The 27,125-nt window shown below is 51.7% G+C and overlaps 1 protein-coding gene across 1 annotated transcript in view; it reads left to right on the forward strand.

The window, feature by feature from the left end:
- Positions 1-27,125, forward strand: part of SLIT3 (slit guidance ligand 3) — a 588,228-nt gene that overhangs the window by 531,000 nt on the left and 30,103 nt on the right. The window contains exons 21-27 of the mRNA XM_004737643.2: positions 3,550-3,618; positions 5,140-5,211; positions 5,836-5,907; positions 14,077-14,148; positions 16,220-16,383; positions 18,818-18,942; positions 24,955-25,052. Of these exons, the coding sequence (XP_004737700.2) occupies positions 3,550-3,618; positions 5,140-5,211; positions 5,836-5,907; positions 14,077-14,148; positions 16,220-16,383; positions 18,818-18,942; positions 24,955-25,052 (672 nt within the window). The remainder of the gene's footprint in view (positions 1-3,549; positions 3,619-5,139; positions 5,212-5,835; positions 5,908-14,076; positions 14,149-16,219; positions 16,384-18,817; positions 18,943-24,954; positions 25,053-27,125) is intronic.

A 27,125-nucleotide genomic window follows, 5' to 3' on the forward strand; every position in this document is an offset into this window, starting at 1 on the left:
TGTCCGCAGTGGGTGTGGGGGATGATGTCGGTGAGGCAGTGCTGGAACTGAGCTCTGAGCAGCCATTGGAGTGAACGAGTGGGGGGTGGGGAGGACACGTGTGTGCCCAGACTTGCCCTCCAAAAGGAGCATGGGACATTCCGGGGGGCAGGGCTGAGGCCAAGGGAGAGTTTGCTGTGGGGTGAACAGCGGAGGGAGGCAGGGCCTGGGACGGTGAATCTCATGGGTCAGCTTGCCTGGGCTGCGGTGCCATGTGTTGCCCAGAAGGTATTTTGTAGGTGCAGTTAAGTAAAGGAGCTTACCCAGAGTAACGTGGATGTAGGCTTCATATAATCTGTAGAAGGCCTTAAAAGCGAAAAATTGGAGTTTTCTGTAGAAGGGGGAATTCTGCCCGAAGATAGTAACACTGAGGTCCTACTTGAGTTTCCGATTTGCTGTCCCTTCTTCCTTAGAGTAAATTCTCTCTCGTGGTGCCCGGGGGGCTGTGGTCAGTTTGGCGGCCAACTCTTGCTTTCGGCTCAGGTCATGATCTCAGGGTCCTGGGACTGAGCCCCACGTGGGTTTCCACACTCAGCGGAGAGTCTGCGTGAGAATCCTCTCCCTCTGCCCCTCTCTGTATGGGGCAGAGCGTGCGCGCACGCTCTCTCCCTCTCAAATATTTATTTAAAATTTTAAAAAACAAATTCTCTCTCCTTCTGTATATATATTCATATGTGTGTGTCGTGTGTGTATCTCTCCTATTGGTCTGTTTCTCTAGAGAACCCTGACTGACTTGGGACAGGCCTCAAACAGTTTGGAAGGATTTGGGCAGGATTCGGGTAGTCCTTCTCTAGCAAGCAGTGGAAGCCAGGGAAGGGTTTTTAGCAGGGAGCCAGGCCGATCCGGTCGGCCTCGGCAGAGCACTGATCAAAGCCAGGTTGGAACCCAGGGGACTGGCACGGCTGCCCAGAGGTTCCAGAAGCTTCTGTGTCACGTTGCCTACCCTCCGGGGACCCCCGAGCCTCCCCACCTCTGATGAGCATGCTGTCAGCCTCCCTGATTTCCAGTGGTGGTTTGATGTGTTCATTCAACTTTCAGCAAACGCCCGCATCCACAGAGCGTGTGGCCTGCCTTACAGATGGACGTGGGCCAGCCACAGGGCATCTTTGACACCACTGTAGACAGCCCTTCTCTTCATTCATTCAGTCATTCATTCAGCAAATACTTGAGGTCCTACTGTGTGCTAAGCCCTAGACTGTGCTCTGGGGATGCAGCAGAAAACAGAAGCGGCCCAGATCCCTGCTGCGTGCATCTTCTGTTCTAGCAGAAGTGAGAAAGTAAGTTCTCTGGTAGAGTGATTCCTCTCAGGACAGAGATGGCCAAAGGTGACAATAAGAAGCTTCAGGGGGTGCCTGGATGGCTCAGTGGGTTAAAGCCTCTGCCTTCGGCTCAGATCATGATCCCAGGGTTCTGGGATCGAGCCCCACATCGGGCTCTCTGCTCAGCAGGGAGCCTGCCTCCCCCTCTCTGCCTGCTTGCGATCTCTCTCTCTGTCAAATAAATAAATAAAATATTAAAAAAATAAATAAATAAGAAGCCTCAGGGGAAGAGTTGAAATACCATGGGTTTGGCTTCTTGGATGGCACAGCCCAGTGGCCCTGAGTTTCCATCCTGGCTCCTGGGCTCATTCCTCCCTTCTCAGAGCCTCTGTGTCCTCATCAACAAAATGGACAAAACACCCAGCAAAATATCTAGAGGATTAAATAACAGACCAGAGACTCTGGATCCCACAGCACTAGGCTATGCACCTGTTGTTTCTGTGTTGTTATTTTCCTTGTCACTATGTTTCCTTGTCTGTGAGGTTAAGTAACTTGCTTCTGATGTGCTTGTCACGGGGCCTTCTGTAAACATCCCAGCAGGGAGATTTGGGGTTGTGGTGTCTCATTCTGGGTTTCCTCTTAGATGCCTCGAGTTTGCTAAGTAGCTGTAGCAAACAGACAAGAATGAGAGAATGAGCAGCATGGGAGAGGGTGAGCCGTCACTGTCATCCTGAGGCGAGACCCCTTCAAGTGGCTCCCTCGTGATTAATTAGCCTGCCTCCAGCAGAGATGCTCCCTGGACCAGTGCCTCCGCACCAGCCCTGCTCATTCACCCAGCTCCTCCCTCCCTCCCTCTCTCCTTTTTTCCCTCCCTCGTGCCACACGGTCCACAAAACACTCCCTGAAAGCAGGTGGCCCCGCATGACCCCAGAATCCCGCCCCTCCCACAGCGGAGAAGGCTGGAAGCTCTTCACACGTCTGCTCCTTGCCACCACGGTTGAGCCACAGGGCCCGTGTCCGCACAGGATGTGAATGCCCTGCCACCCATCCCTCGGTGCAGAGCAGAAGAGTGAACGCAGGGCAAGCCCTGTGCGCCCCAGCCCCCTGCACCTGTCTGCCGCCGTGCCCTGCCCCGGGAATAGACACCCCTCCCAGGCTGCAGTGTGTGATCCGCCCCTCCCCCTTAGCCCGCCAGCCCGGCTTCCCAGGCTTCTTTCTCTGCCTCAGCAGCACCCAAGCCCAGGGCCTTCCACAGGCCTCCCTTTGCCAGCTGTCCCTCCTCCCCGGCCGTCCGAAGCCCCCCACCTCAGCAGCGTCTCCATTCCAGAACTTTGCTTCTTTCCTTCAAAGCATGCATCAGTTTGTAATTTCTGTCGCGTCCTGTGCATGTCCTTAATCTCTCTCTCTCTATCTCCCCCAGGCTTTCTCTCCTCCCTGCACCCTCCCGGCCCCTCCCCCTTCCTTTCCACATTCGATTGTCAAGTGCCAGGAAACCAGGCATCACGCCTGTCTTCTCCACCAGTACGTACACTGCCCAGCACACTGCAGTCGCCCAAGAAATATTTCTGCCTGAATACACAGATGCGTCCGCGAATACATGTCTCTTAACTCCTCTGCCTGTGGGCATGATCTGAGTGTATGTGGCTGAATTTTAGGGCAGATGATCAAGCTCCCTGAAGGCAGAAATGGGCTTGGTTCATCTTTGTATCTACCTCCCTCATCTGGCATTGCTCTCGGCACATAATAGGTACACCCCAAAGGATTAAGGACCAAAGGGACAATAATCCAGCATGCCATGGCCACCTCAGACCTTATGGGGTCCTGCCAGTGCTCTGGCCCATGAGGATTCCCAGGGGCCAGCCCTGGAAGTAAAGTCACTTGGCTCTAATTTAAGGAAACACCCATTCCAACTTGTCCTTGAAAATAAGCCTGGGTTGGCCATTGACAAACTGACTCCCATCCTGTTTCAACCCATGTCATCCCATTCAACCATTTGGCAGTGGGTCTGCCCCACCATCATGGAGGATAGTGGACCAGTGGGGAAAAGTGTCGTTTGTTGAATAATCACACAAATCAATATTAAGTGACAAATGTAGTATGTGCTTTGAGATGGGCGGTGGGGGAGGAAAGGAGCTATGAGAGAGTAAAACAGAGGCCTGACCTCGCCCAGGAAGTCGGAGGAGGGATGTTGGTGAAATGACTACATGTGCAGCATCCCTGGACCAGGGGTCACTGTGCACCTCTCTTGCAGGTACCTGGAAGGAAACCACTTAACAGCCGTGCCCAGGGAGCTGTCTGCCTTCCGACACCTGACACTTATGTAAGGAGCCTGGCATGGAGGGCGGGGGTGGGGGGACATGGAATGTTCTCTCCTGGGGAGGCTCAGGAAACTCATGTGGAGGGTAAAGGAAGATGGTCTGCGGGCTCCTCGGCATTCCTGCCCTTCCTCCTGGGGTGGAACACAGAGGGGCAGCTGGCAGGCGTGAGCCGGTCTGACGTGTCAGGCCTTACCAGGGAGAACTACACACAGAAATACCCAGAGCCTGGCATCACTGACCGTCCACATCACCTTCCCCCTGGGCTTAGGGACAGGTAGGGGAGCCTCTGACTTTCTGGGGCCCCAGCTGAATCAGGAGACTCCTCAGTCTCCAGGTTCTTGCAAGCTGTGGCTGCACTGAGGTTTGCCAGGAACTTAAATGAACATTTCTTCTTCCTCCTCTAGTTGCCTAGAAAATGTTCCAAGTTCAAACTGATGTTCCTTCAGGTGGCAGCTCCTACTGGCTCCAAGTCTGCCAAGATCCAGGAAAAACTCCCAAATAAAGAACAGGACTGCGGGACGTGGGTGGGGCCCAGGAAGCTGCGTGGTCCGTGAGCTTTGTCCCTTGACAGCCTCACTGCCTTGCCAGGAGGGGACCCATAAGGGCACAAAATAATTCTTTGGGGCGAGTGGTCACTGGAAGGTCACCCTGGCTGCTCGGGGGGCAGGGAGCCAGTTCACCGGGGGAAAAGGAACGTTCTTTCGGAATGAATCACTGTGGCTACTGAAGAAAGGTGGAAGAAAGCCACCTGTCACCCCCTTCAGCCTGGCTTCCTGTATATCCCCCAGATGAGCCTCTAGATGAGATTTCTACCCCTCAGTCCTGTGGGCATTTGGGGCCAGGTCATTCTTGCTTGTCGGGCTGTGGACACTGTGGGACATTGAACAACATTTCGGGGCCTCTACCCATGAGATGCCCGTAATGTCCCTCTCCGAGTGACAACCAAAAATGTCTCCAGACATTGCCACATGTCCCTGGGGAAGCAAACGTGCCCTGAGTCGAGAACCCAGCTGATTAATTTGTTCGTTTGTTCAGTACTGATGCTCTAAACCACCCTCAAGCAATTAATTCAGAAGATCTGACTTATAAACCAGAGTGTCTGGACATGGTACTCAGGCCTCGGAGGGTGTAAGCACTCTCCAGGGGACTGTAATGCGCAGCTGCTTTTAAAAACCACTGCTTGGGATAGTTATCCCTGCCAAGAAGCTGGAGCTTGTTCTTGGCAGAGATGTGGCAGGATGAATGGAAGGGTAGACTTGGAATTGATTGACAACGTAAATGGATGGATGGACGAATGGACAGCAAATGCTTGAATGAGTGATTGAATAAATGTTGAGTGAAAAAACTGGACGAATGGGTGGATAGGTGTGTAGACGGGTGAGTGGATTGATGGAGGAACGGAACGATCGATGGGTGGATGGATGGATGGACAGCCGGTACGCACGGATGTGCGAAAGTTGGGAATGAACCCCTGCAGATGCAACTAACAGTCAAGTGTGGCCCTTCTGTTTTCCTCTTCCTAGTGACCTGAGCAACAACAGCATCGGCGTGCTGACCAACTACACGTTCAGTAACCTGTCTCACCTCTCCACGCTGTGAGTACAGGGGGTGCTGTGTCTAACATGGGCCTGGCAGTAAGTGGCCTGTGGCCATCCTCTCTCCCTGCCCCCTCGGGCTGGTGTTCTCTGCTCTGGTGGTCCTCAGGGCCATGGCTGCCCTCACATAGTGCAAACCTTAATCATCAGAAGGAAAACAAAGTAGGTCAGAACCCTACTGTCTGGGCGGTAAGAGAGGAACTATAAGACCTGATTATTTCTGCAGAACGCCCTCTTTGGAATACCTTCTGGGGTTGGTGAATTTTCCTTCCCAGCGGAAGGTTTCCCTCCACAATTATGTTTTGCTCAGATCCATTTATTTCCTATTAGCTCGGCACAGGGTGAGCACTGACCATTTGACCGTAGAGGGGGGCAGTGGCAAAGCTGGTTAGGAGGCCAGCCTGCCCTGGAACACGAGAGGAAGCTAGGGAAACAAAGCCAGTGAACTTTCTGGAGCAGTGGAGAGCATCTCTCTTCCTTTTACTGTTGGGATGTTTTTTGTCAATATCTTAAAACTGAAATAGAGAAAGAAAGCATTTGCCTTGACTGGTTCACAGCGTGGATGGTACACCCTAAGCAGCTGAGAATAGCAGTGGCCAAGAGCACCCTTGTCTCCTTCCACAGGATCCTAAGCTACAACCGGCTGCGGTGCCTCCCCATCCACGCCTTCGACGGGCTGCGGTCTCTCCGGGTGCTGTGAGTACCCCGGAACCCAACTCCCGCTGGACTTCACCAAGTCTCCTATCCCCCCCGCCAAAATGTCCCCAGCCTAGCGCTCCTGCGGGCTCAATGGGGTGGGGAGTGCAGGGGGGCAACCCACTACCGCCCATGGACCAGGAGCAAATCACAAACACCCGGAGTTTCTGCTGTTTTTTGTGCCCAGTGAGATCAGCAGCGCCTCTCTAGGGAGGATTAGCACACACAGGCATATTCTGCACCCCAGTAGAGCCCAGCGTGTGGCCTGTGGCCACTGTGCTGATGAGCACGCCGCTGCTGGTCCCCCTGGCTTCTGAGGGCCAACGTATGCTCTGTAAACCTCTGCGAGGAGTGTCAGGGCTCACGACTAGAAGCCCAGAGACCTGGTTCAGCTCACAGACAGCTATGAGTCAGCCATTGTAGAGTTAGTGGACTCACAGAGCATCCTTTCAAAAGAACAAAGTTTTAGTAATTTGCTAAGAATTAAACATCAGAGGGCTTCTCATACAAATCCTTATTTCTAATCTCTCTCAGAAAATGGAGAGGCGTGGCCATTGCAGGGCTTCCTATCTACATTCCTACGAGGCCAAGCAGCCCTGCCCCTTTAGATGGGGCTCCAGAGTCTGCAGCCTCCACACCCACCCCCCTCCCCCATCACCATTATGACACCTGCCTCACCCTGTCCTAACCCAGGGTAGAGGGCAGCTGACTGAGGCGGGTGAGCTCCTAGCAAAGACAAGACGGCCACAGAATCTACCTCTTTCCAAGTGTGGCTCTGCCCCTCCCTAGCCATGTGTCTTCCATAAAATACAGGTGGTAATTACCCCATACAGTTTTACAAGGATTAAATGAGATGATGTATATACAGCCTTTAGCATAGCTCTGGTCCGTGGTAAACACTTTATAAATATTCACTTGTTACTATCGGTACTTGTATTACTTTACAAGAGCAGGAATGGTGCCTCACTGTGCCACCCCCATCCCGGGGCCCTGTTGTCTATCACCTCATCTTTGTGCCTTGTCATCCTGCATATTTTGTTGGCAAAGGAAGATCCTTTGAATGATGTTCCCATGAGGACAGAAAGGCTACTTTTCATGGTCATTGCCTCATATAGCCCTTTGCAACAGTGCTGTGAGATTGAGGGGATTGTGCCCATTTTAAAGATGGGGAAACTGAGGTCCGGGTTGTAACTGGCCCAGAATCCAGCCATCAGGAGGCTACAGCATCCAGCCCCCTGACTCAGAGCCCTGGGACCCTTTCAGGATCCACTAGCAATCAGCAAACAGCACCCAATGAGTCCGTCCATTCCAGAGCCTCCAGGCTGATGTGATTTATTGGAGCCCACAAAACACTGGTGTCAGCGACAACTCCCGCCACATGTCATCTGCGCTGTTATTAAAAATCAATTCTCTCGGGGCAAAGAAGTGCCTGCGCTGACAGTGTGCAATCTGTTATTGTCACTTATTTATTATCCGCCTTCTCTGGGGAGTTTGAGAATGGAAACATCAGCAGAACCATTTCCCTGTTTCTAGTTGAACACGGTGGAAAATGGGCTCCTCTCATTGGCCGGGACTGGGGCGGACCTGCTGTCCCCTCCCACGTCCCACCATCCCTCCCCAATCCCCAACTGTTGTCTCCCATCCTGGTCTTCCAGTTCTCTGCATGGGTGTGCTGCCAAATTCAAGTGGTTCCAGGGCGGCAACCCAGCACAGGAAAGGGAGGGAGACTGAGAATGCTTGCCTGTCCATTTGTCTAGTCTCCCAGGGTGGCCACGTGAATATCGCTGGGGTTTCCTGCCGTCTGGGCACCTCGCCTGTCTCACTCCAGACTGCTCTCATTCGCTCATCGGGAGCACACAGCAACACACCACATACTTCTGCTTGTTTCTTGAATTAAGAATTAGTAGGCTTATGGCATCATCATTTTAGAATCATGGGATCTCACAGATAATAAGTGGTCTTAGAGGCCCTCGTTGCAACCATCTGCCTCAGTGGGGAGCAACCATTTTCTGCATAAAGGCCAATTCAGGAAAAATAAAAATGTTTATGGACGACGTTTCTTTTATGATATTTACCTCCTTTCCCTCAGTAATTGCACAGCTAGGAATTTATGCTAAGGAATAATACAGTATGAGGGAAAGGTTCTCTGCTTTTAAGGTCTTGGTTGCTCTGTTATTTTTAACCTACATTTTATATAGTACCCACAAGCGCCACAGTGAGGAAATGTTTAAGGAAAAGCATAACGCAGGTGGCCCATGAAGGGCAATTATTAAAAGAGGTAAAGACGAAAACAAGGTAGCAGCATGGGGAAGTGTTTACCACATAGCCTTATGTGGAAAAGTGAACCTAATTGGTATATATGTTACGATTATAACTTGCCTACCTTTCTCCTTATAAAGAAGGACTATAAGGGAACATAGCAAATGAAAAAAGAAATCATTGATCACTATCCGCTAATGTGAAGTTGTTTCTGTAATAAAAGAAGGCAGAGTTAAAGATGAATGAATATAGTAGGATATTTGCAATTTAGAGGGTTAGGGGGGAAAGGTAGGTTTTTGTGAAATCAGGAGTTGTAATAGCTATAACTACATTTGAGCATTTATGTCTTTTCTCATTTCTAAATGGTTTCATTACTTTGATGAAAATTTCAGAAATGACCAGAGATCCACGGCTGCTGGCAGTTTGGGGTAGGGGAAAAGAATGAGCATCAGGTTTAGCCAAAGAAAAGGGCCAAAAAGTATTCTAGAAAGATGTGAGAATTTTAGAGTGAGAGGGTGTGTGTGTGTGTTATGGTGGGCGGATACGAATACATTTCTGAGACAAGAGAGTTGTCAGGGAACCCTGAGTACAAAACGCTGGGTGAAAATTTGCTTCTCCTCATTTGCTCCTAATCTAAAAATAGCTAGAAGAGAACATTCTCATGGACATTCTGGTTCTTCTTCAGGGATCTGCGTCTTCCCTGATCTTTGCCCCACACTAAGCACATGCCTTGTGTGCGTGTGTGTGGTCCCAACTGTCAGTGCCCAGCCCCAGCTGCAGGGGGGCCACCTGGAATCAGTTAGCTCTGCTCATGAGGGAGGGAGTGGGATTATCAGTCATCATCCTCAGTATTTTTAGCCCCTTGTCCCTGAAGGAAGATGATGCTTGCTATTTATGTGCACTGGGTTGTTCATTCCCGTTCTACCAATTGGATGGGTTCTCCCTGTAGCATCTTGCAAAGGGCTCCACTGCCCTTTGCTTGATTACCTTTAGAGACCAGGAGCTTGCTCCCTTCCCAGATAACCCCACTCCATTGAGTGAGTTAGTTAATTAGTTAAGAGGGAGAGAGAGAATCTTAAACAGACTCCACACCCATCGCAGAGCCAGACACAGGACATGATCTCGAGACCCTGAGATCATGACCTGAGCTGAAATCAAGAGTTGGGCACTTAACCAACTGTGCCATCCAGGCATCCCAACCCCATTCATTTTTTTTTTTAAGATTTTCTATATTTATTTGAGAGAAAGAGTGAGAGGACTCAAGCTGGGAGAGAGGCAGAGGGAGTAGGAGAAGCAAGCACCCCCAGAAGCATGGAAACCAAGTCAGGGCTCCAGCTCCATACCCTGGAATCATGTCCTGAGCCCAAGGCAGACGCTGAACAACTGAGCCACCCAGGTGCTCCAATCCTACTCCATGTTTGACTGGCTGCTGAACATTAGACAATTCTGGTGAGCCAAAAGGTGATTCATTCTGACCTCTAAACCCTGGTTCCGGTTTGGCACTCTGGTGCTACCAAAAAATAAAATTAATTTTGAATTTTAGAAATGGGAGGTGAGTCTCAGAAATTATTCTAACCTGAGGCTTTCAGTTAAGTGTCTGACTTCAGCTCAGGGCATGATCTCAGGGTCCTAGGATCAGGCCTCACATTGGACTCCTACTCAGCAGGGTGTCTGGGAGGGGGAGTCTGTTTCCCTTCTTCTCCTCCCCCTGCTCATTCTCTCTCCCCCCAACCCAAATAAATAAAATCTTTAAAAAATTATCCTATCCCAACCTCTTGTTTATAAGATAAGAAGACAGATTCAGGAAGGCTTAGCGACTTGTCCACATTCACTTGTTTATCCTTTCCTAAATGCCCCCTATCAGTTGAGTACTGTCCTAGACATCAGAGAGGAAAATAATGAAACACAATTCCCATCCCCAGAGAGCTCACAGTCTAGAAGAGGAAACAGACAAGTAGATAACCTCCTACCACACGTGGTGGTACCTGGGAGGGAGCCACAGGACTGACTGCACAGGAGAGGCATGTGACCCAGTCCTGGCCCTCCCCTGAGAAGGCTTTCTGAGAGGGATATCACAATCACGGCTGACAGTTACCAAACCTTCTGTGTGTACTACACAGCCTGGGCTACGTGCTTTGGTTAATCATAGCCTCTTCTCATATCCACCCTCTGAAGAATGTACCACTATTATCACCATCCCCCAGACCAGGAAACAGGCTCAGCAAGGTTGAGTCACTTGGCCAAAGTGCAGTGAGAATATTCTAGGCCGGGAGAATATAATTTTCCTAGACAGAGTCCTTGAAGGAAGGGCATGTGCATGGGGACCCCCCCAAGGAGCGGCAGTTGGGAGGGGAGTGCGGCAGCTTCTGGGGGCGGGAGCAGGAAGCAGTGCTGCAGGACTAGCCCACAAGGCCCGAGCAGAAGCTGGATGGGAACCAGGCTCCCAGCGACCAGCCCAGCCCCCCTGCCACCACATTCTGTCCTTCCCAGCCAGAGGTTATCTCTTTTCCTTGCTGCCCATTTCAGACTTTCCTTGACGACTGGAAAAACATGGCCTAGAGATTCCTCTGATGAGAGTTAAAGAGTGTGGTGGAAAGAGACACGGGCCGGAAGGTGATGGGCGCAGGGTCACTCTGCCAAAACCCAAGGTGTCTCTTCTCCAGCCTGGGAATCTGACTCACTAGTGCCTTTGCAGGGTATAGACTGCATAGCTTCAGGCTTCCACTGTGTGGGGGGAATGTTTTGAGAGGGCTAGCCCCAAAACATGTCCCGGAGCCTCGAGGGGACGGAATCATGACGAAGCTAGCCATACTCGCAGCTCACATGAGCGAGTACGTGTCCCAGGCAGGCCTCTGCACTGAGCTCTGTGCCATCTGAACCTTTTGCATTGTATCTTGAATCTCTGCAACTGGTTTAGGAAACAGTATGTTAGATCCCTTCCTGACTGAAGGAGGAGAAAATCATTTCAAACCACCTTAAGCAGGAAGAGAATTTCTCAATACAGGTAACTGAAACAGTCAGTAATAGACATTACCTTCTGGGACTGGGTGTGGGAGCTCCTGTTGTACTATCAGAAATGTGTCTCTTTCTGCTTCTCCAAGTGAAACTGTCTCTGGCTTAACAGTTCCAGAGAAAGCCCCAGAAATGTCTCCCACTGGTCCACGTAGGTCACATACTCAGCCTCCAACCCCTCTCAGAGACTCTGGGCTGACGCTGACTTGGGCCATAGTTGTGCCCGTGTGGACTGGGCACAGACGGACTGAGAGGTGGGGAAAGGTGACTCCCCCATGGCAAAGGAACTGTTACCAAAAAGAGATTGATGCCAATCAACCCACACTCCTGAAAAGATATCTACTGTGAGTCGATCCTAAGAATTCCTCCATTTGAGAGATCAGAAAACTGAAGCAGAAAGATGAAGTGCCTTGAATCATATAATCACATAGCCGATGGTGTTCAGAATAGGGATGCACACCCAGGCATTCTGATCTAGAACTTAACCCCCAAGTCACCTGAGAGTGACCTAGCCTGCTCAGAAGAGAATCTGCCCACCCACCCCCATGCGCATACAGGATAGGATGATGGTCGTCCCTGCCATCTGTCACACGAACCCTGAGCACCTGCCTCACGTACACATACCAGGAGCACCTGAGGGTCTGGAGACCTGAGGTTCAGGCAACCCAGAACTGTCGTGAGAAGGTTCCGCTTTCATGTTACTCCAAGTGATGCCCTCATCTGCACCTCAAAATGCCCAAGTTTGGGCCTTAACACCTCCTAAGAGTCAGCAGGGAAGGAGTCCCGGGCCCTTGAAGATGAGCTGTCCCACTTCCGGACAGCCCTGAGGATGGTGGCGGGACAGGCAAAAGAGTCTTTCTTTGGGGGCCAAACCGGGAGTGGGAACCTGCAGCGTAGACAGATTTCTTTAGTGCTGTCCCAGTAAATTACAGCCCCGTTACTCTGCAGTTTATGGGGATCTCAGTGGCTCAGCTCGTAATAAATGGGAGCGTGACTTGCGGGAGTCACAGCGCCAAAGCTGCCTTTGGGTCATTTGGTGTTTTTAAATTAGGGCTTCGTGCCTCTCCAGGGGCCCAGGCCTCATTCAGAAATGATTAACAACGGGGCTGGGTGCATTTGCTGAACAGCAAGCAGCCATGAAGTCATCCAAGCTAATAGCAGGCAGGAGCCGGTATGATTCATAAATAACCACATGCATTCCAGACTAGATGATACTGGTGAGTGTTAGGAAGTACTTCTAGCCCCTTCTTATCCAGGGAATGAGAAGTTACCTCCAGCTCTCTTTGGAGCTCTGGGCACCTTCTTCCAGCTGTCCTGGGGATAGGAAAGGGGAAGGGGCTTGAGGTGATGAGGGTAATGACCTAGGGCAGCTAAATGTGGTTCAGGGGACCGAGAGCATGAGCGTCACTCGGGAGTTGGTTAGAAATGCAGCCTCCTGCCCCCGCCCTCATCCAAATACATGGGATCAGAGTCCCTGAGGATGGGTCTCGGAAATCTGTTGGCTCTGGCACTCAGTCTGTCGGAGAGGCTCTGTTCTGTGTTAAGTGTAATTAAGCTCCTGTCTATATTCCAGCTCAAAGCCCAGGGCAGGCTATCAGCTACAAGGAAAACAAAAGGGCAGATTCATTAGTTAAGGATCCTTCTACACTTCCGCAGTCACTTCTCATTGCCCCATTGTTTGGTGGGCTCCTTTCCAGCACAGACGGCCGTGTGCAGTAGTCACCAGCGGAGCCCCTGAGTGTCTGTGAATTTCACCTACCGTGCGTTTCGCAGGCCAGACCCAAGGGAGTCATCGGGATGGGGACTTTCTATGGGCGTTTGATGATCAGTCCTTCAAAGGAGGGTGTAAGCCATGAGTTATGGATTTACTAGTGCTACCTGAGTGCTGACGCAGTGTGCATTTCGTTTTTCTTGTGGACCTATCCTGCAGCCGTTTACTAAAAGCGCCGTCTATGCCATCATTCTGCAAGTGAGAATGGCTCCCAGCTCTTGCCACACAAGGTGGAGAGGGGTGGGATGAACACCGAGCGCGTCACCTGGCCTCTTGGATATGCTGTCAGGAAATGCACTTGGAGGCACACGAGCACCAGATACGTTGGCTTTACGGCAGACGCCAGACCTGGATGAGTGTCCAGCTCCATGGACTCTGCTGGGGAGCATCCCCCCTCCCTGTCACCTGAGCTGGGATTCATCACATTTCTCAGTCTGCCCCAAACCTCTCTAGGTGAATGTGAAGGGAACTAATTTATTGATCTGTACCAGCCATTTTTCAAGACCCTTTCACATATATGAATAATGGTTGGTCATTTAGCACATAGAAAATGCTAGACTTTGTATGGATTAATGCACCCACAACCACCTTCTCTGACAAATCTGTTTACTTTCATTCCCTCTGAGGGAACAATAGGCAACTGAGCACAGAGAGGTAAATAGCTTCGGGCAGAGTCACACAGCTGGTAAGTGGCAGAGTCAGGAGTTGAAGGCAAGCAGCGTAGCTCTGGAGCTTAGTCTTGACCATGGTTCTTCCCAGAATCTCTCCATTGCCTCCATTACATAGACATCTCTCTCCATGTTTCAGGTGCCAAAACGGAGGCTCGGAAGAGTAGAGCTAATGCACCCAGGATCCCACAGCTAAAAGGGACTAGTTTCTCCTTCCACCCTGGGCCTGTCAGATTCAAAATTCCATCCACATCTCCCTCTACCCACCCCCCACCATCCGCATGGCTGAGCTGGACGTGGATATAGGCACACACCTGCCACAGAGGAGGCGCCTCCTTCTAGGAACAGTGGGACTCTGAGTACAGTCGAGGGGCGTCGGGGCCAGTCTGGGACCCCAAGGGCCTGCTGAGCTCAGAACCATACCTGGGGCTTAACCTCCGCCCTGTGCTTCCTCTTCAGGACTCTCCACGGCAATGACATTTCCAGTGTTCCTGAAGGCTCCTTCCGCGACCTGACGTCTCTTTCCCATCTGTAAGTAGCTTCAGTTCTCCTGGGTGTGGATCGGCTGAAGACAGAGTATCCTGATTGTGCTAGGGACTGTGACATCCCTGTACGCATTTCAGTGTATGTTCCTTCCGGGATGCATAAAAGGGTCTACTCTGCAGAGAAGGTGCTGGTACACAGCAACCTAGGGAGAAGCTTCAGACCATGGAAAGGGCTCAGAGCCTGCCACACCTACACATTCTGTGTCAGTATATTGATGATTTTGAGCTAAAGGTACTTGAGAAACGTGCCCATAAAAACGTGCCCACATGGTGCGCCTCGTGTGTTCTCTGCTTCAGACACCTTCAGGGGTGTCATCAATTATGTAAACAACGTAAATGTTTAATAAGAAGAACTAACATAAAACTCTTACTATGTGATAAACACGTTAGATGAATTATCTCATTCACTTGTTACAGCAATAAAGCATTTCTGTCCCCTTATTACACATGGCAAAACTTAAAAATTGAGAAGAGCTCAAGACTTTGTCCAAGGGCTGCACAGCGAGTAAGCAGCAGAGCCTTGGTTCAAATCCTGGTTCACCTCGACTCTAGAGCACAAACTCACTACCACTCGGCATGAGGTGTTCCCTCCCCATTTTATGCAGGGGAAACCGAGGTCTGCGCGTATTAGCTGTTACATACCTCTGCCAGTGACCGTTTTTGAGTCTGTATACCAACTCCATGCATATTTAATTATTTTCATAGGTCATGCATATACTGTGATACTGATACATTATGTATGCACCTTATAAAACATTCAAGAAGTAGAAATGCTAAAGGATATGATTTTTGAAAGAAGCAAAAGTTCTTGTATTTTCTGTCTGGACACCCCCATGCAGAGGTCTGCACCAGCCCGTGCCATCCCCTCTCCTGTGCATTTTTAAGCTGACTGGTGTAGTCAGCTTCTACCCCCTTGGGTCCTGTGACTGGCCTAAGAATTAGATGAACGTAAGACAGGGCAACAGGAGAAAAGCATACAAATGTATCTGGTATTTTTATGTGTACGTGGGGGTCTTTAAAAGGAAAATGAAGCCACCATTGGGCCCAAAAGCTTATATACATTTTTATATAAAAAATGATAACCTGTGGGGATGGGACAAGACAAAGGGCCTTGGGCTGGGGCAGTCTGTTAAGGGGTGGTGGCCAGGAAATATATCAAGGGACTGTTGGAAGATGAGGTTTATTTGAACAGCCTTGTTCATAGGGGTACATTTTGGCATTGACTCCCAGGCTCTGGTGGTAAGAATCTTCTCTTTTTAGTGCAGGGAAGGCAGCTTTCTCACGGGAAACTTTATGAATTGCTTTTAGGTAGAAAGAGGGAGGTCAGGACGCCTGGGTGGCTCAGTTGGTTAGGCCGCTGCCTTTGGCTCGGGTCCTGATCCCAGGGTCCTGGGATCGAGTCCCGCATCGGGCTTCTTGTTCAGCGGGGAGCCTGCTTATCTCTCTGCCTCTGCCTGCCACTCTGCCTGCTTCTGTTCTCTCTTTCTCTCTCTCGCTCTCTCTCTCTGACAAATAAATAAATAAAATCTTTTTTAAAATGAGAGAAAGAAAGAGGGAAGTCAGAGAGCCCTTCTGTCACCTGCCGTTTCTCAAGTACCTTTAGCTCAAAATCATCAATATACTGACACAGAACATGTAGGTGTGGCAGGCTCTGAGCCCTTTCCATGGTCTGAAGCTTCTCCCTAGGTTGCTGTGTACCAGCACCTTCTCTGCAGAGTAGACCCTTTCAGTGGGGCAAGTGAGCCGGAGAGTCAGCCGGCCAAAGTTCGAAGCATCCTGGAAGGGCTAGGATTGGGGTTGAGTTGAGGATTGAATCTTCGCAGGGCAGGTGCGAGCAAAACCTCAGATGTGGGAGGGCCTTAGATGGGGTGGAAACATCTGGAGGGATTGGAAGGACTATCTGGAGTCTGGTGGAAACTAGCCCAGTGGAAACTACTTCTCCATTAGGCCTCCAGTCAGACACCCCTAATCCTGCCAGAGTCTGAAGATTCTGTTTTTCCGTGGAGCCTCTGGGCCAAGCTGAGTAGGGGGCCCTGACGTTTTGCTCTGCCTTCTAGGGCGCTGGGAACCAATCCACTCCACTGTGACTGCAGTCTGCGCTGGCTCTCAGAGTGGGTGAAGGCGGGGTACAAGGAGCCCGGCATCGCCCGCTGCAGTAGCCCCGAGCCCATGGCCGACAGGCTCCTGCTCACCACCCCCACCCACCGGTTCCAGTGCAAAGGTACCTAACTGACTGTCCCCTGCCCCCCCCCAGGGGTCTGCTCTGTCTCCGACAGCCCCTCAGAGCTGGGCATCTCAACAGATGGGACTTCTGCAACCACTGCCCCGTCTCTTCCATGGGCCACCTGGAGAGACTCAGACGCTTTGTCATCTCTCCTTCAGGTCCCTCTGCTGACATCCCTGTGTGTTCCTTGCTGACTTCTTTCTCTATGTAGTTTTGCACAGAGAAAAATCTTTAGCCTGCATTTCTTTACCCAACATTCTTAAAGCATGAGCATTTTCCCATTTTTACTATGGCAAGCTTTTGGTACATGAGATTTTAATAGACTATATCATTATGATAACAAACCGCTACTGAGTTCTTACGTGCTGGGCATGATGCTAAGCCCTTTTTTGTGTGTTATTTCATTTAATTCTTAATTTCCAAGTATTAATTCCCCAACACTCTCGGTAGACTTCAGTATTACCCTTATTTTTAAAAATGAGAAAGCTGAGGCTTACCTAGATTAAGGGACTTCTCAAGACTTGTCTTAGGAGGCTTCCAGGTCTTTCTGATCCCAGAGTTCACAGTCTTGCCCACCAGGCTAATATTCTGCCGTAACTCCTTTAACCAATTCCTGCTTCTGAACCCATAGTACTCACTTATATTTCCGATTATTTTCTTACCACTGATGCATAAAGGTCTTTCTCTATTTAAAATTATACACTTAGGGGCGCCTGGGTGACTCAGTGGGTTCAGTCCAACTCTTGATTTCAGCAGAGGGTCGTGAGATCAAGCCCCGCATCAGGTTCCACACTCAGCACAGAGTCTGCGGGGGATTCTTTCCCTCTCCCTCTGCCCCTCCCCCCACCCTCTCTCTCTTTGCCCCTTCCCTCTAAGAAAATAAAACACAATTATATCCTTAGTAAGATTCAGAGAACAGAAGCTACTGAACCAGAGTATGTGATCATCTTTAAGGTCTTCCCGCATATTGCCGATTGGTTTCCAAAAAGGTCGTAAACCACTTTATGCCCCCAATAGCACCATTTGAGTGCATTTTCCACCAGACTCTTGCATTATTTTATCTCATTTCATCTAATTTCTAATTAGAGAGGCTTAAAAAAATCATATCTCCTATTTTGTCTGTCTTTATTGGGGAAACTGAATTTTTTTTTCAAAAATTTACTTTCCGCTTGTATTATATATTTTCTGTTAATGTCCTTTGCTCATCTCTTAGAGCCTTGAGTTTGATTTACATACATGCTTTGATTACTCTATAAACTTCATGTGTCTCACATTTTTGCTTAAAGCAGGAAAACATTCCATTGGTTTTAAGCTAATTTTTCATTTTCCTCCTCCTGCTTCCAAAACATCTGACTTGATTGATGTTAAAGAGGCCCAGCTCACTCTAAAACAGTGCTTCTCAATCATAGCTGCACATTTTTGGAATCACTTGAGGACCTTTCTACTGGTGCCTGGGCCCCAAGCTCCAGGTTTTAAATTCAGTCAGGGTGGGGCACAGCCTGGACACGCTGGGGATATTTATAAAAGCACCTTGGCTGTTCGTATCATAAGGTGACCTGTTCATCCCAGTTTGGCTGGGACCTTCCTGGTTTTTGCACTGAAAGTTCTGCATCCTGGGAATCCCCTCAGTCCCCGGCAAACCAGGCCAGAGAACGTCCCTTTCCTAATGTGAAGCCTGGGGCTGAGTCAGCTGGCAGAGGCTCCGTCAGGCCGTTCTTTCTGTTCCCTTACCCACAAATGGTCAGACTTGCCTGCGTGGGTCAGTCTCAACCCAGTCTCTGAAGCTCTGTGCAGGGACCATGAGGGCCACCCCCCACACACATACACTCACACCCTTACAGCTGAAGAGAACAGGACGTGGTCGGAACTGTCTTAGAGGCAATGTGCGCCTGAGCACAGTCTGCCAGCCACCACTGACCTCATCGCTGTCTTTTGCCATCACCTCTTCCCTCCTCCTGCCAGTTCAAGGGTTCCACAAGAAGGACTTCCTTTGGCCCAGGCACTATGCCCTCCTTAGCCTAGCCTGAACTACTCCATGGGGAGGGGTGCTTGGGGGCAGAGGAATGGAAGGTCCAAATGGAGCCTGCACTCAGAGCTCCCAGAACATTAAAAGATACACAAGGGGCTTCTAATTAAGGTGCATTGTTTGTAGATTAGCTCCAAAATCGGATCAGGCTAATTCTAGTAATTGATTTGACTGCAGAAGTGCTTCTGAATGATGCCCCACTGTGATTTTTTTCCCTCACTGGACAGTGACTTCATTAATGGGACTCTAGCTAGACTGGATGGTGCTGGCTGGGGAGGGCCAACTGCCCGCTGTGTGTAGAGATGGAGAGGAGCTGGCAGCTGGCTGAGGATGGGGCCAAAGAGGAGAGGAGGGGAGGGAGGGGTGACCGTGACCTGCTACCAACATTCTGGTTTCGCTGTCCAGGGCCAGTGGACATCAACATTGCAGCTAAGTGCAATGCCTGCCTCTCCAGCCCATGCAAGAACAACGGGACGTGCAGCCAGGACCCCGTGGAGCTGTACCGCTGCACCTGCCCCTATGGCTACAAGGTAAGACAGGAAGCCTTGCCCCCACCCTCCACGGCCCCAGGAGGGGACCCTGTGCCCTGCTGACCCTCCCTTCTCCAAGGGCAGCCTGGACAACTCCATTTTGCTGATCACTCTAGAGCGGTCTTTGCCAGTACCACTCCTCGTCTACTGCTGCCCAGTCATGCAAACCACAGAGAACCCCTACAGTCTTGACAGTGACACTCAGCGATAAGGAGGAAATGTAATATTTGTATGCTCTTTGCTAAACATGGGGAAGTTAAGTCTCAGAGAGTTCAGATGTTTCCAAGCAGAGGCATCCGTGGAACTCACCATCCTGCCTTCCCTTCAAGGGGATTTCCAGATCCCCCCCTCCACCTCCCCAGCTCCGCCCTCGGATGGCCAGGGCTGGAAGCACCGCTCCAGCTCAAGTTCAAGAAGGTTAGAGGGATGGTCGATTGAAAGGCCTGGGGGCTGCCAAACCAACATTGACAGGCTCAGGTCAGCCCATAAGGGGATGGAGATGCCGGTTCTCCTGGGTGTCCTCCCCAGAAATCCAGGCTACCTCCAGAACAACTTTTCCTCCTTTCTTCTCATCCATCTAGGACATGTTATCCTGCCTCCCTACTAACATCTATAGAGTATAGACTACGTGGCAGGTGGTCTGCTTGGCATTTTATTCACCTTTACTTTTTAAACACACCCTATGGGGAAGACTAATTACTTTCCATCTACAGATGTGGAAACTGCATCTTGGACTGTTGAAAGGGCTTGACTCAATGTCCCAAAGCTCATAAACTGAAGGGTTGGGATAGGACCTAGCGCTATGTGATTCCAAGGTCCCCACCCTTTCCCCTGGATGGCCAAGCCCCTCCCTGCGCCTTACTGGGGTCAGCAAAGCTGTGGCTGAATCCTCTTCCCCAGGACCTCCCCCGCTTCCCACCTCCCCAGGGTGCCCATCCAAATGGAGTGGGCAAGTCAGGAGTTGCAGGACCATGCCAGAGCCTATCTAACGCCCATGGCTAGTGTGGCAGAGTGGGAGGGAGCCGGCATCGCTGGGCCTGCTGTCCCCAGGGGCATCTGTGTGTGTAGTGACCAGCTTGAGGGGCAGACTCACTCTGGGGAACAGGGCTCCCCGGTGGCTCTTTCTCACCAGCTGTGTCTCCAGCCGACAGTGTCAGAGTGCCACCTATGGGCCTGGCACAGGAGAGCCAGAGGATTCCCTTTGCAGCCTGCCAGCCAGTCTTGCCCCAGCCAACCACGCCAGACCCAGGCATCCTACGTGTGCATGTGCACAGACATCGCAGGGGGAAGTAGAGAAATTAAGATGACATCCTCAGGCATAGGTCCTCAAGCTCCCTTGTATTAAGTTAATGCAGAAAACAGGCTGTGGAATTACACAGAGGGCGAGTATGGACTCCAGCTGTGCTGTGCGGTGGTGGCCAGGGGTCTCCTCTCCGCCTACCATCGACAAACCAGGGCCCATCTCTATTGTGCAGTGCGAATCCCAGGCACAGTAACGTGTGCAGCACACCTAGGAGAGTCGTTCAGTAAGCACGCAGTAAGCCGGGCTGCTGCGGCCTTTGGCTTCACCTTCACCCAGGACTCTCGGTCCATGACCCTGAATGGTCAGAGGCCATCAGTTGCTCTCCTAGAAAGGGGACATGTACACTTATGACATCCCCAGTTCCAGATGTATGTTGTTCTCTTTTATGCATTGACTGTGTGCTGGGCATTCAGCCGGATGTTTGCATTTATTCCCTCCCCTAAGTTTTATAATCGCCTTTGAGGCGGGCAATGTCATCCCTCTCTGAAAGTGAAGGGAAACCACTTCACAGTCTGAGTCTCGCTCCCTTCTCTGTCCAATCAGCCTGTGTCTGAAAGTCCGGAAGCTGGGTTTGCAGCCCCCGGCTGCTTCCTGCCCCACTTCCTGCTACGCTTGTGAAACTGGCCTGGCCTTCGGGGTCAGAGCAGAGTGCAAGCACAGGGCTCTGGCGGGACAATGCCGCTTGTTTGGACTTTGCTTACAAGGTTCTGAATGCCTTGTGGAAGAATTTGAGCAGAGATTGGGGCCTTTAGGAAGCTGCTGGGCTCGCCCAGGTCTGGGGTACATGGAGGAGGCTGGTGATGGGACGGAGTGTGGCGGTGATGATGGTGATGACTAGGACAGCAGGAACATGAGCAGGCAGCACTTACTGTGTCTGCTACATACCGAGAGCACACTGAACAAGGTGCAAACATTATCTTGCCTACCCCTCCTTGAAGCTCTAGGAGGCTGGGTCCATTTTTCAGTTTAGGAAACTGATAGTAGAGGAGACCGTTGGGATTCAGAGCTTAGAACCACCTGATTCCAGAACCCATGCTCTTGACCACCGCATTCATGGCCTGTTGGCAAGCACCATGAATCCGTGGCCATGTGGGAGCTGTTGGAGTCTCCAGACCAGGGCAGAGTAGGGTGCTCTGATGGAAGGAACACCAAGCAGGACCCCTAGAGTTTGTCTCTACCTGACTGTGTGACCTGGAACAGCTCTTACTCCCCGGCCCCCACCTCAGGTTCCTTAACCTCAAAATGCAGCAGGTAGAACCAAAGAGGTCCCTTAAACCATGGGTTCCATCCGACCCCCTGCCCTGTGTTTATTCCCCTGTGTTCCCTTCTTCTGGGGTCAGAGCCCACCCGAGCAGAGTGACTGAGTAGTCCTGGGGGAGTTGCAGAGTTGGCGACAATCAGCAGACACCCACGAAACCACGCTCAGCATTCTGACATTTATCTCATTATTTCCCCAAATCTCAGTTTTTCCACTAACTGTCTGAGTGACTGTGAGAAGCCGCAATATCACCCCAAAAAGCATGACCCCCCACTGCGTAATGTTTAGTAACAGCTACTATTCATCTATAAAGGCCAGGCCTCTGTGAAGCAACGTAAGCAAATCACCTGATCTCATACTCTCTTTTATCCTCTGAAAGAGGTTTTGTTGTCTTCTTCTGGTAGTGGTAGAAACTGGGGTTCACAGGATTAAATAATATCCGCAGCTCCCACACCTATGAAGTACATGAGCTAAACCCAGAGGCCACATCTCCCTTGCAGGAGAGTCTACACCCCACAAGGAACCAGTTCCCTCTGAGCCTCACATGCCCCCTACCCTTCCCCATCCCGGCCCTGCACATGCGCGGCGTCTCCTCACCAGCAGAGCCCCTGTGAGGACGGAACAGGTCATGCATGCACTTTGGCAGCCTCAGAGCCAAGACTCAACAGCTGCTTCAGAGAGAGAACGGTTTTACAGCTGTGCTAACGCTGGGGCAAAGACTGTGTGTTTGGGCTCATTCTGTTTTCAGCCATTTAGTTTCATGTGGCTCTGTTCAGTGTCCCAGCACAGCACTCCTCACACTGCAATGTGTACAGGAGCCTCTTGGAGACCTTATTAAATGCAGGTTCTGACCCATAAGAGCTGAGGTCAGGTCCAAGCTTATGCATTTTTAACAAGATCTCAGGGAATGCCAGTGCTATTAGCCCAAGGGCCATACTTTGACTAGGCAAGGTCCTGGAGCGGCCCACCTGGCCCCATCTCAGAAAGAGGTTTCCAGTGGGGACAGTGACTCCCAAACTCCTTTAAAAGAAGCCAGAAGTCCCAGCCATGGTGTCTGTCCTCTTTCTCTCTCTCATACATATACACACGCATACACACACACACACACACACACACACACAGCCGTGGGAGACCATGGAGCACCATAAATCTAGTAGATTTGAGCAAAGTGAGGCTGAAGAAAGTTGAATTGAGCTAATTAGCCAGGCATTGACAATGGTGATTATTTCTCAAGGACACATAAGTGACAGAAATCCTGGCCTCCAGGCCCAATTAGCACATCGTCAAGAGCTAGGGTCTGCCTCCTGGATTTCTGAGCTCAGCGTAAGGGACTGCAGGAGACCCCACCAACTCCACGTCTCCCCATCCCACCCCCAAGGGAGGATCCCACCTGGAGTCCCTGATCCTAGAGAGTTCCCCAGAGCTGAGAGGCTGGCCCCGGTAGGAGCGAGGAAAGCCCCCGCCTTGACCTGATCAAGGTCCTCCTGTCCTGCTCTTCACGGCTCATCTGTCTAACACACACTCACACTCCTGAACAATTCAGTCCCAACCAAAGGCCTGCAAAAGTCTTTGGATCTCCCCCCCGACCCCCACCCAGCCCTGCCTCAGACCCCTGACGTCATCCCCATCTCAAGAGCTCTTCCTTCCAGCGCTACCGTCACATGCCAGGTGCGCGTTATATACGTGCGCAATTTCTCGTCACCATAGGTGAGGTCATTATTATCCCCACTTTATAGATAGTGCCGACAAGGCTCAGAGAGAGCTGGTAATCCCCTCAAGGTGCATAGCAGTCGGACGGGAGCGTCTACCCAGGCGTGCTGAGTCTGGAGCCGTGCTGTGAGAGGGCCAGCAGAGAGGTCCCCGGCGCCGGCTACGGACTGGCTGGCTGGCTTCAGCTGCTGCCTGCTCCCCTTGCTGCCATGCCATCTTGGACATATTAGCTCACTTTCCAAGCCTGCCTTCCCAATCTGGAAATGGCCGTAATAACAACCATACCAATCTCAGAGGGTTGTTGTGAACATTATATGTGATCGTGAATATAAAACCCTTAGTGTGAGGCCTGGAATGGAAAATGTGCTCAATAAATTGAGAATGAGTATTGCAGTTTCCATCGCACACATTGAGTCTCTGAAAGGGATCCCGGGTTGCTCTGGTTTAGAGTAAGCCCAGTCCCCCCCCCCCAAACTGCATTCTCCTTCTCCTCCTTGAGAAACCCCCAGACTGGCCCTTTGCAGTGAGAGCCGTGAGGGCCAGACCCATGCAGCTGTGCCTCCAGGCCGCTGGAGACTGCCTGTAGCTTCAGGGTGTGAGCTGGGAAGAGGGTCACAGGCCCCGTTGGCAGTGACCTCCAAGCCAGGGAGCCCGGCCCCACTCCGCCCCAGGTCCTGGCAGGCAGCAGCCTCGGCAGGAAGAGGATTTTCTCAGGCAGATGGTGAGCAGGTGGTGTGGCAGTGGGAGGGCTCCCGTAATCACCCCGCCTGGCATGCTGCCCACACCAAGCCCACAGCCCAGAAACGAATGCAGCGGATGCCTCCCCAGACCCATGGGTCCTCCAGGGGACTGCTTGTCAAGACTTAGCCACGGTTCTGGGGCATCAGTCCTACGGGAGAAGCTGGAGCCCAGGCCAAGCAGTGGGCGGCTCCCTCGGCGGAGGCTTAACGGCCACAGTGTCTGCGTTGGGATCCCTTCTCAGTGCCTTCGCCCTCACTGTCCTGCCCAGTGTGCTCCTCCCTGCCTACGGCACGGTTGGCTCCTTCTCAGCTCAAGTGTGCCCCTTCAGAGGGGCCCGCTCCAGAGGAATGCCACCCCACCCACAGCTGTCTGTCACAGCGTCCTCAGTCCGGCTGATTCTGATTCTGAAAGAATCAGAACTTTTAGTACCAACACCCAGGTCCACTTCCAGACCCATCAAAGATGGGCGACTGGGGGCGTTGTCACTTTACAGGGGCAAGGTCTGCTGGTCACACCTCAGCACTCCTCTGCCCTACCCATGTTGGGGCCCCATGGAAGCCTCCGCAGGTCTAGGAATACAGTCACCGGCTAGCATGTACCAAGCGCCTACTGTGTACCAGACGTTTCACATTCTTGAGGTATTTCCTTATGGGAAAGACCGCATTTCATTCTCACTACACCTCTGTGAGGCAGACTGGGAGAGGCTAGAAGGCTTACACAAGGTCATGGTCAGCCCACCAGAAAGAGATGAAGCTGGACCGTGAACCCAGGTTATCCTGTATTCTTGCCCTGCAGTTTGGGATGTGAATTCTGGGAACTAGTGAAGCTGAGGCCCAAACTCCTGAGTTCGCTCACTCACTCCCAGGGTCCCCTTTGGCTTCCTCCGGGGCACACAGCAGACTGGTCCCGGGGCCTCCTTGCGGCCATCTGCTCGGCCCCATCCTCTGGGATGGGCCATTGAAAGCCTCCCTAACCCGGCGCTGTTCCCTCCTCTCCTCAGGGCAAAGACTGCACTGTGCCCATCAACACCTGCATCCAGAACCCCTGTCGGCACGGGGGCACCTGCCACCTGAGCGACAGCCACAAGGACGGGTTCAGGTAACTGCACCCTGTGGGCCTCTCCTCCCTCCGTCAGAGGGCTTTCTGGGCTGACTCCTGGGGCAGGCTGAAGAGGCATAGCTGTTTCCTGAGGGCCTACTATGTGCCTACACTGTGCCAAGCCCATCGCGCGGATGAGCTCAAGGCCCTTCTCACCCTATGAGGGAGCTCCTGTGATCCCTACGATACAGATGAGAAGGTCGGGGCACCCACAGGAGCCATCCTCTGCGGTGACACGGTTAGCAAGTGCTGGTGCAGGGAGTTCAGGGAGTCTGTCTCCAGAGCCAGGAGGGCACCAGGGGAGGCTACAGCTGCTGGCAGAAGTCAGAGAAGGATGGCACGACGGCTCAGGGCCCCCCCCAGTGTGGAAATTCCAGCACTCTTCTGGGTGCTACAAACAGTAATAACAGGTGACATTGACTACATGTTCATTATGTTCTGGGCACGAGCTAGTCTGTAGTATCTTGTTTAAATCCTCATAGTGACCCTACCCACTGGAGGCTGGGGCTAGCCCCATTGGACAGATGAGGAAACTGAGGCACAGAGATGGATTTGCTCAGTCACCTATCCTGACACTCATTCCTGGGTCTTCCCACCCAAACTTGTTCCTCCTTAAGAGCTCAGGAAGAAAAGAAAATAGAAGCCACTTAGGTTTTTCCCATCCCTGTTCTAAAAGCGGGCTTTCAAGGCCTCTGCCAATCCCCAGGCCCCCTTCCTACTTCCCACCCTTCTCGATTGCTTTCAGATGCCCAGTTTTCCTGGCCCCTGGCCCTGGCAAAAGCAGACTAGTAGGAAGCGGTTCCTTTAACACCCCTATGAGTGGGTGGGAGGCAGGAGAGGAAGGGGTGCCGAGCCAAGCTGTGTGGATGTGTCAGAGCTCAGATTGCAAACGAGTATCAGAGGCATTTGCTTGGGGCTGCCATGTGGTCTACAATAGGTTCTGGGCTCCCAGTTCTCCTACCCAAGGAACCCAGCCTGCCCCTGCGTCTACCTGCCAAGCCAGCCCCATCAAACTCTGGCTCTTAAAAAGTGAAATTCAAGGCAAGGTTTGTTTTCCTGCCTGAAGTCAGCCAAACCACCCACTCCAACCTTATCGCTGGGAGCGGGTATCGGGGGGTAGAAACCACACAGAAACTTCACGGAGATGGCCATGTGGCCCCAGCCAGGAAACACCTCCAGGGTAAGAGCCTGGCTCTGCCCACCCAGCCAAGGGATGGAGGTCTGCAAGAGAGAGGAGTGCCCCTGCAGGTGACCATGTCTCTCCTCTCTGGTTCACCATTGCAGTACACCTCCCACCCCCCAAACACGCCCCGCCCTCCTTTCTGTGGGCTCCTCCCTCTCTGGAGCTGCAGGTGAGCAGAAGGATCTTGTTTCCACCTCAGTTGCTGAGGGGATACAGAGAAACTGGAAATACTTTTCAAATTTCATTTTCAAGAAAAAGGGCCCAGACCTCCGGGATTAGGGAAATGGAGTAGAGGATTAAGGCAGTGAGGACCACATACTGGGGGCAGCACAGTTTATGGGGGGCCACCCAAGAGCAGCCCGTTCCCTCACTAGGTTAACCCCTAATAGGTTGTCAAAGTGAGGGACACTTGTCGGGGAAGCTGTGCTCCCTTTGTCCTTCCTGTGTCCGTCTGCTAAGGCTGCTGTAACGAAGTACCACACAGGGGTATCTTGGAACAACGGAAATGTATTCTCTCACGTTTCCGGAAGCCAGAAGTCCCAACTCCGGGTGTCAGCAGGGCCATGCTCTCCCTGAACCCTGTAGGGGAAAGGCCAGGATTCTTCCTCGCCCCATCCTCGCTTCTGCTGGTGGCTGGCGATTTCGGGCCTTCCTTGGCTGGCAGCTGCCCCACTGCGGTCTCTGTCGTCATTATCATGCGGCATTCAGCCTGGGTCTCTGTCTCTACCTGGCCGTGTTCTTACAAGGACGGCAGTCATATGGGACCAGGATATGGTCCCTCCCCCGGGATAACTGCATCTAAGTTACATCTGCCTCCTCATCAGATGCTTCTCCAGTCTTAGCGCATTATCTGCTCACAAAAAGAGCGAAGGCCAGCAGAGCTGGCCGGG

The sequence above is a fragment of the Mustela putorius genome, unplaced genomic scaffold, assembly GCF_011764305.1.
Source record: "Mustela putorius furo isolate JIRA1106 unplaced genomic scaffold, ASM1176430v1.1 tig00000145_pilon_pilon_pilon, whole genome shotgun sequence".
Lineage (NCBI taxonomy): Eukaryota > Metazoa > Chordata > Mammalia > Carnivora > Mustelidae > Mustela > Mustela putorius.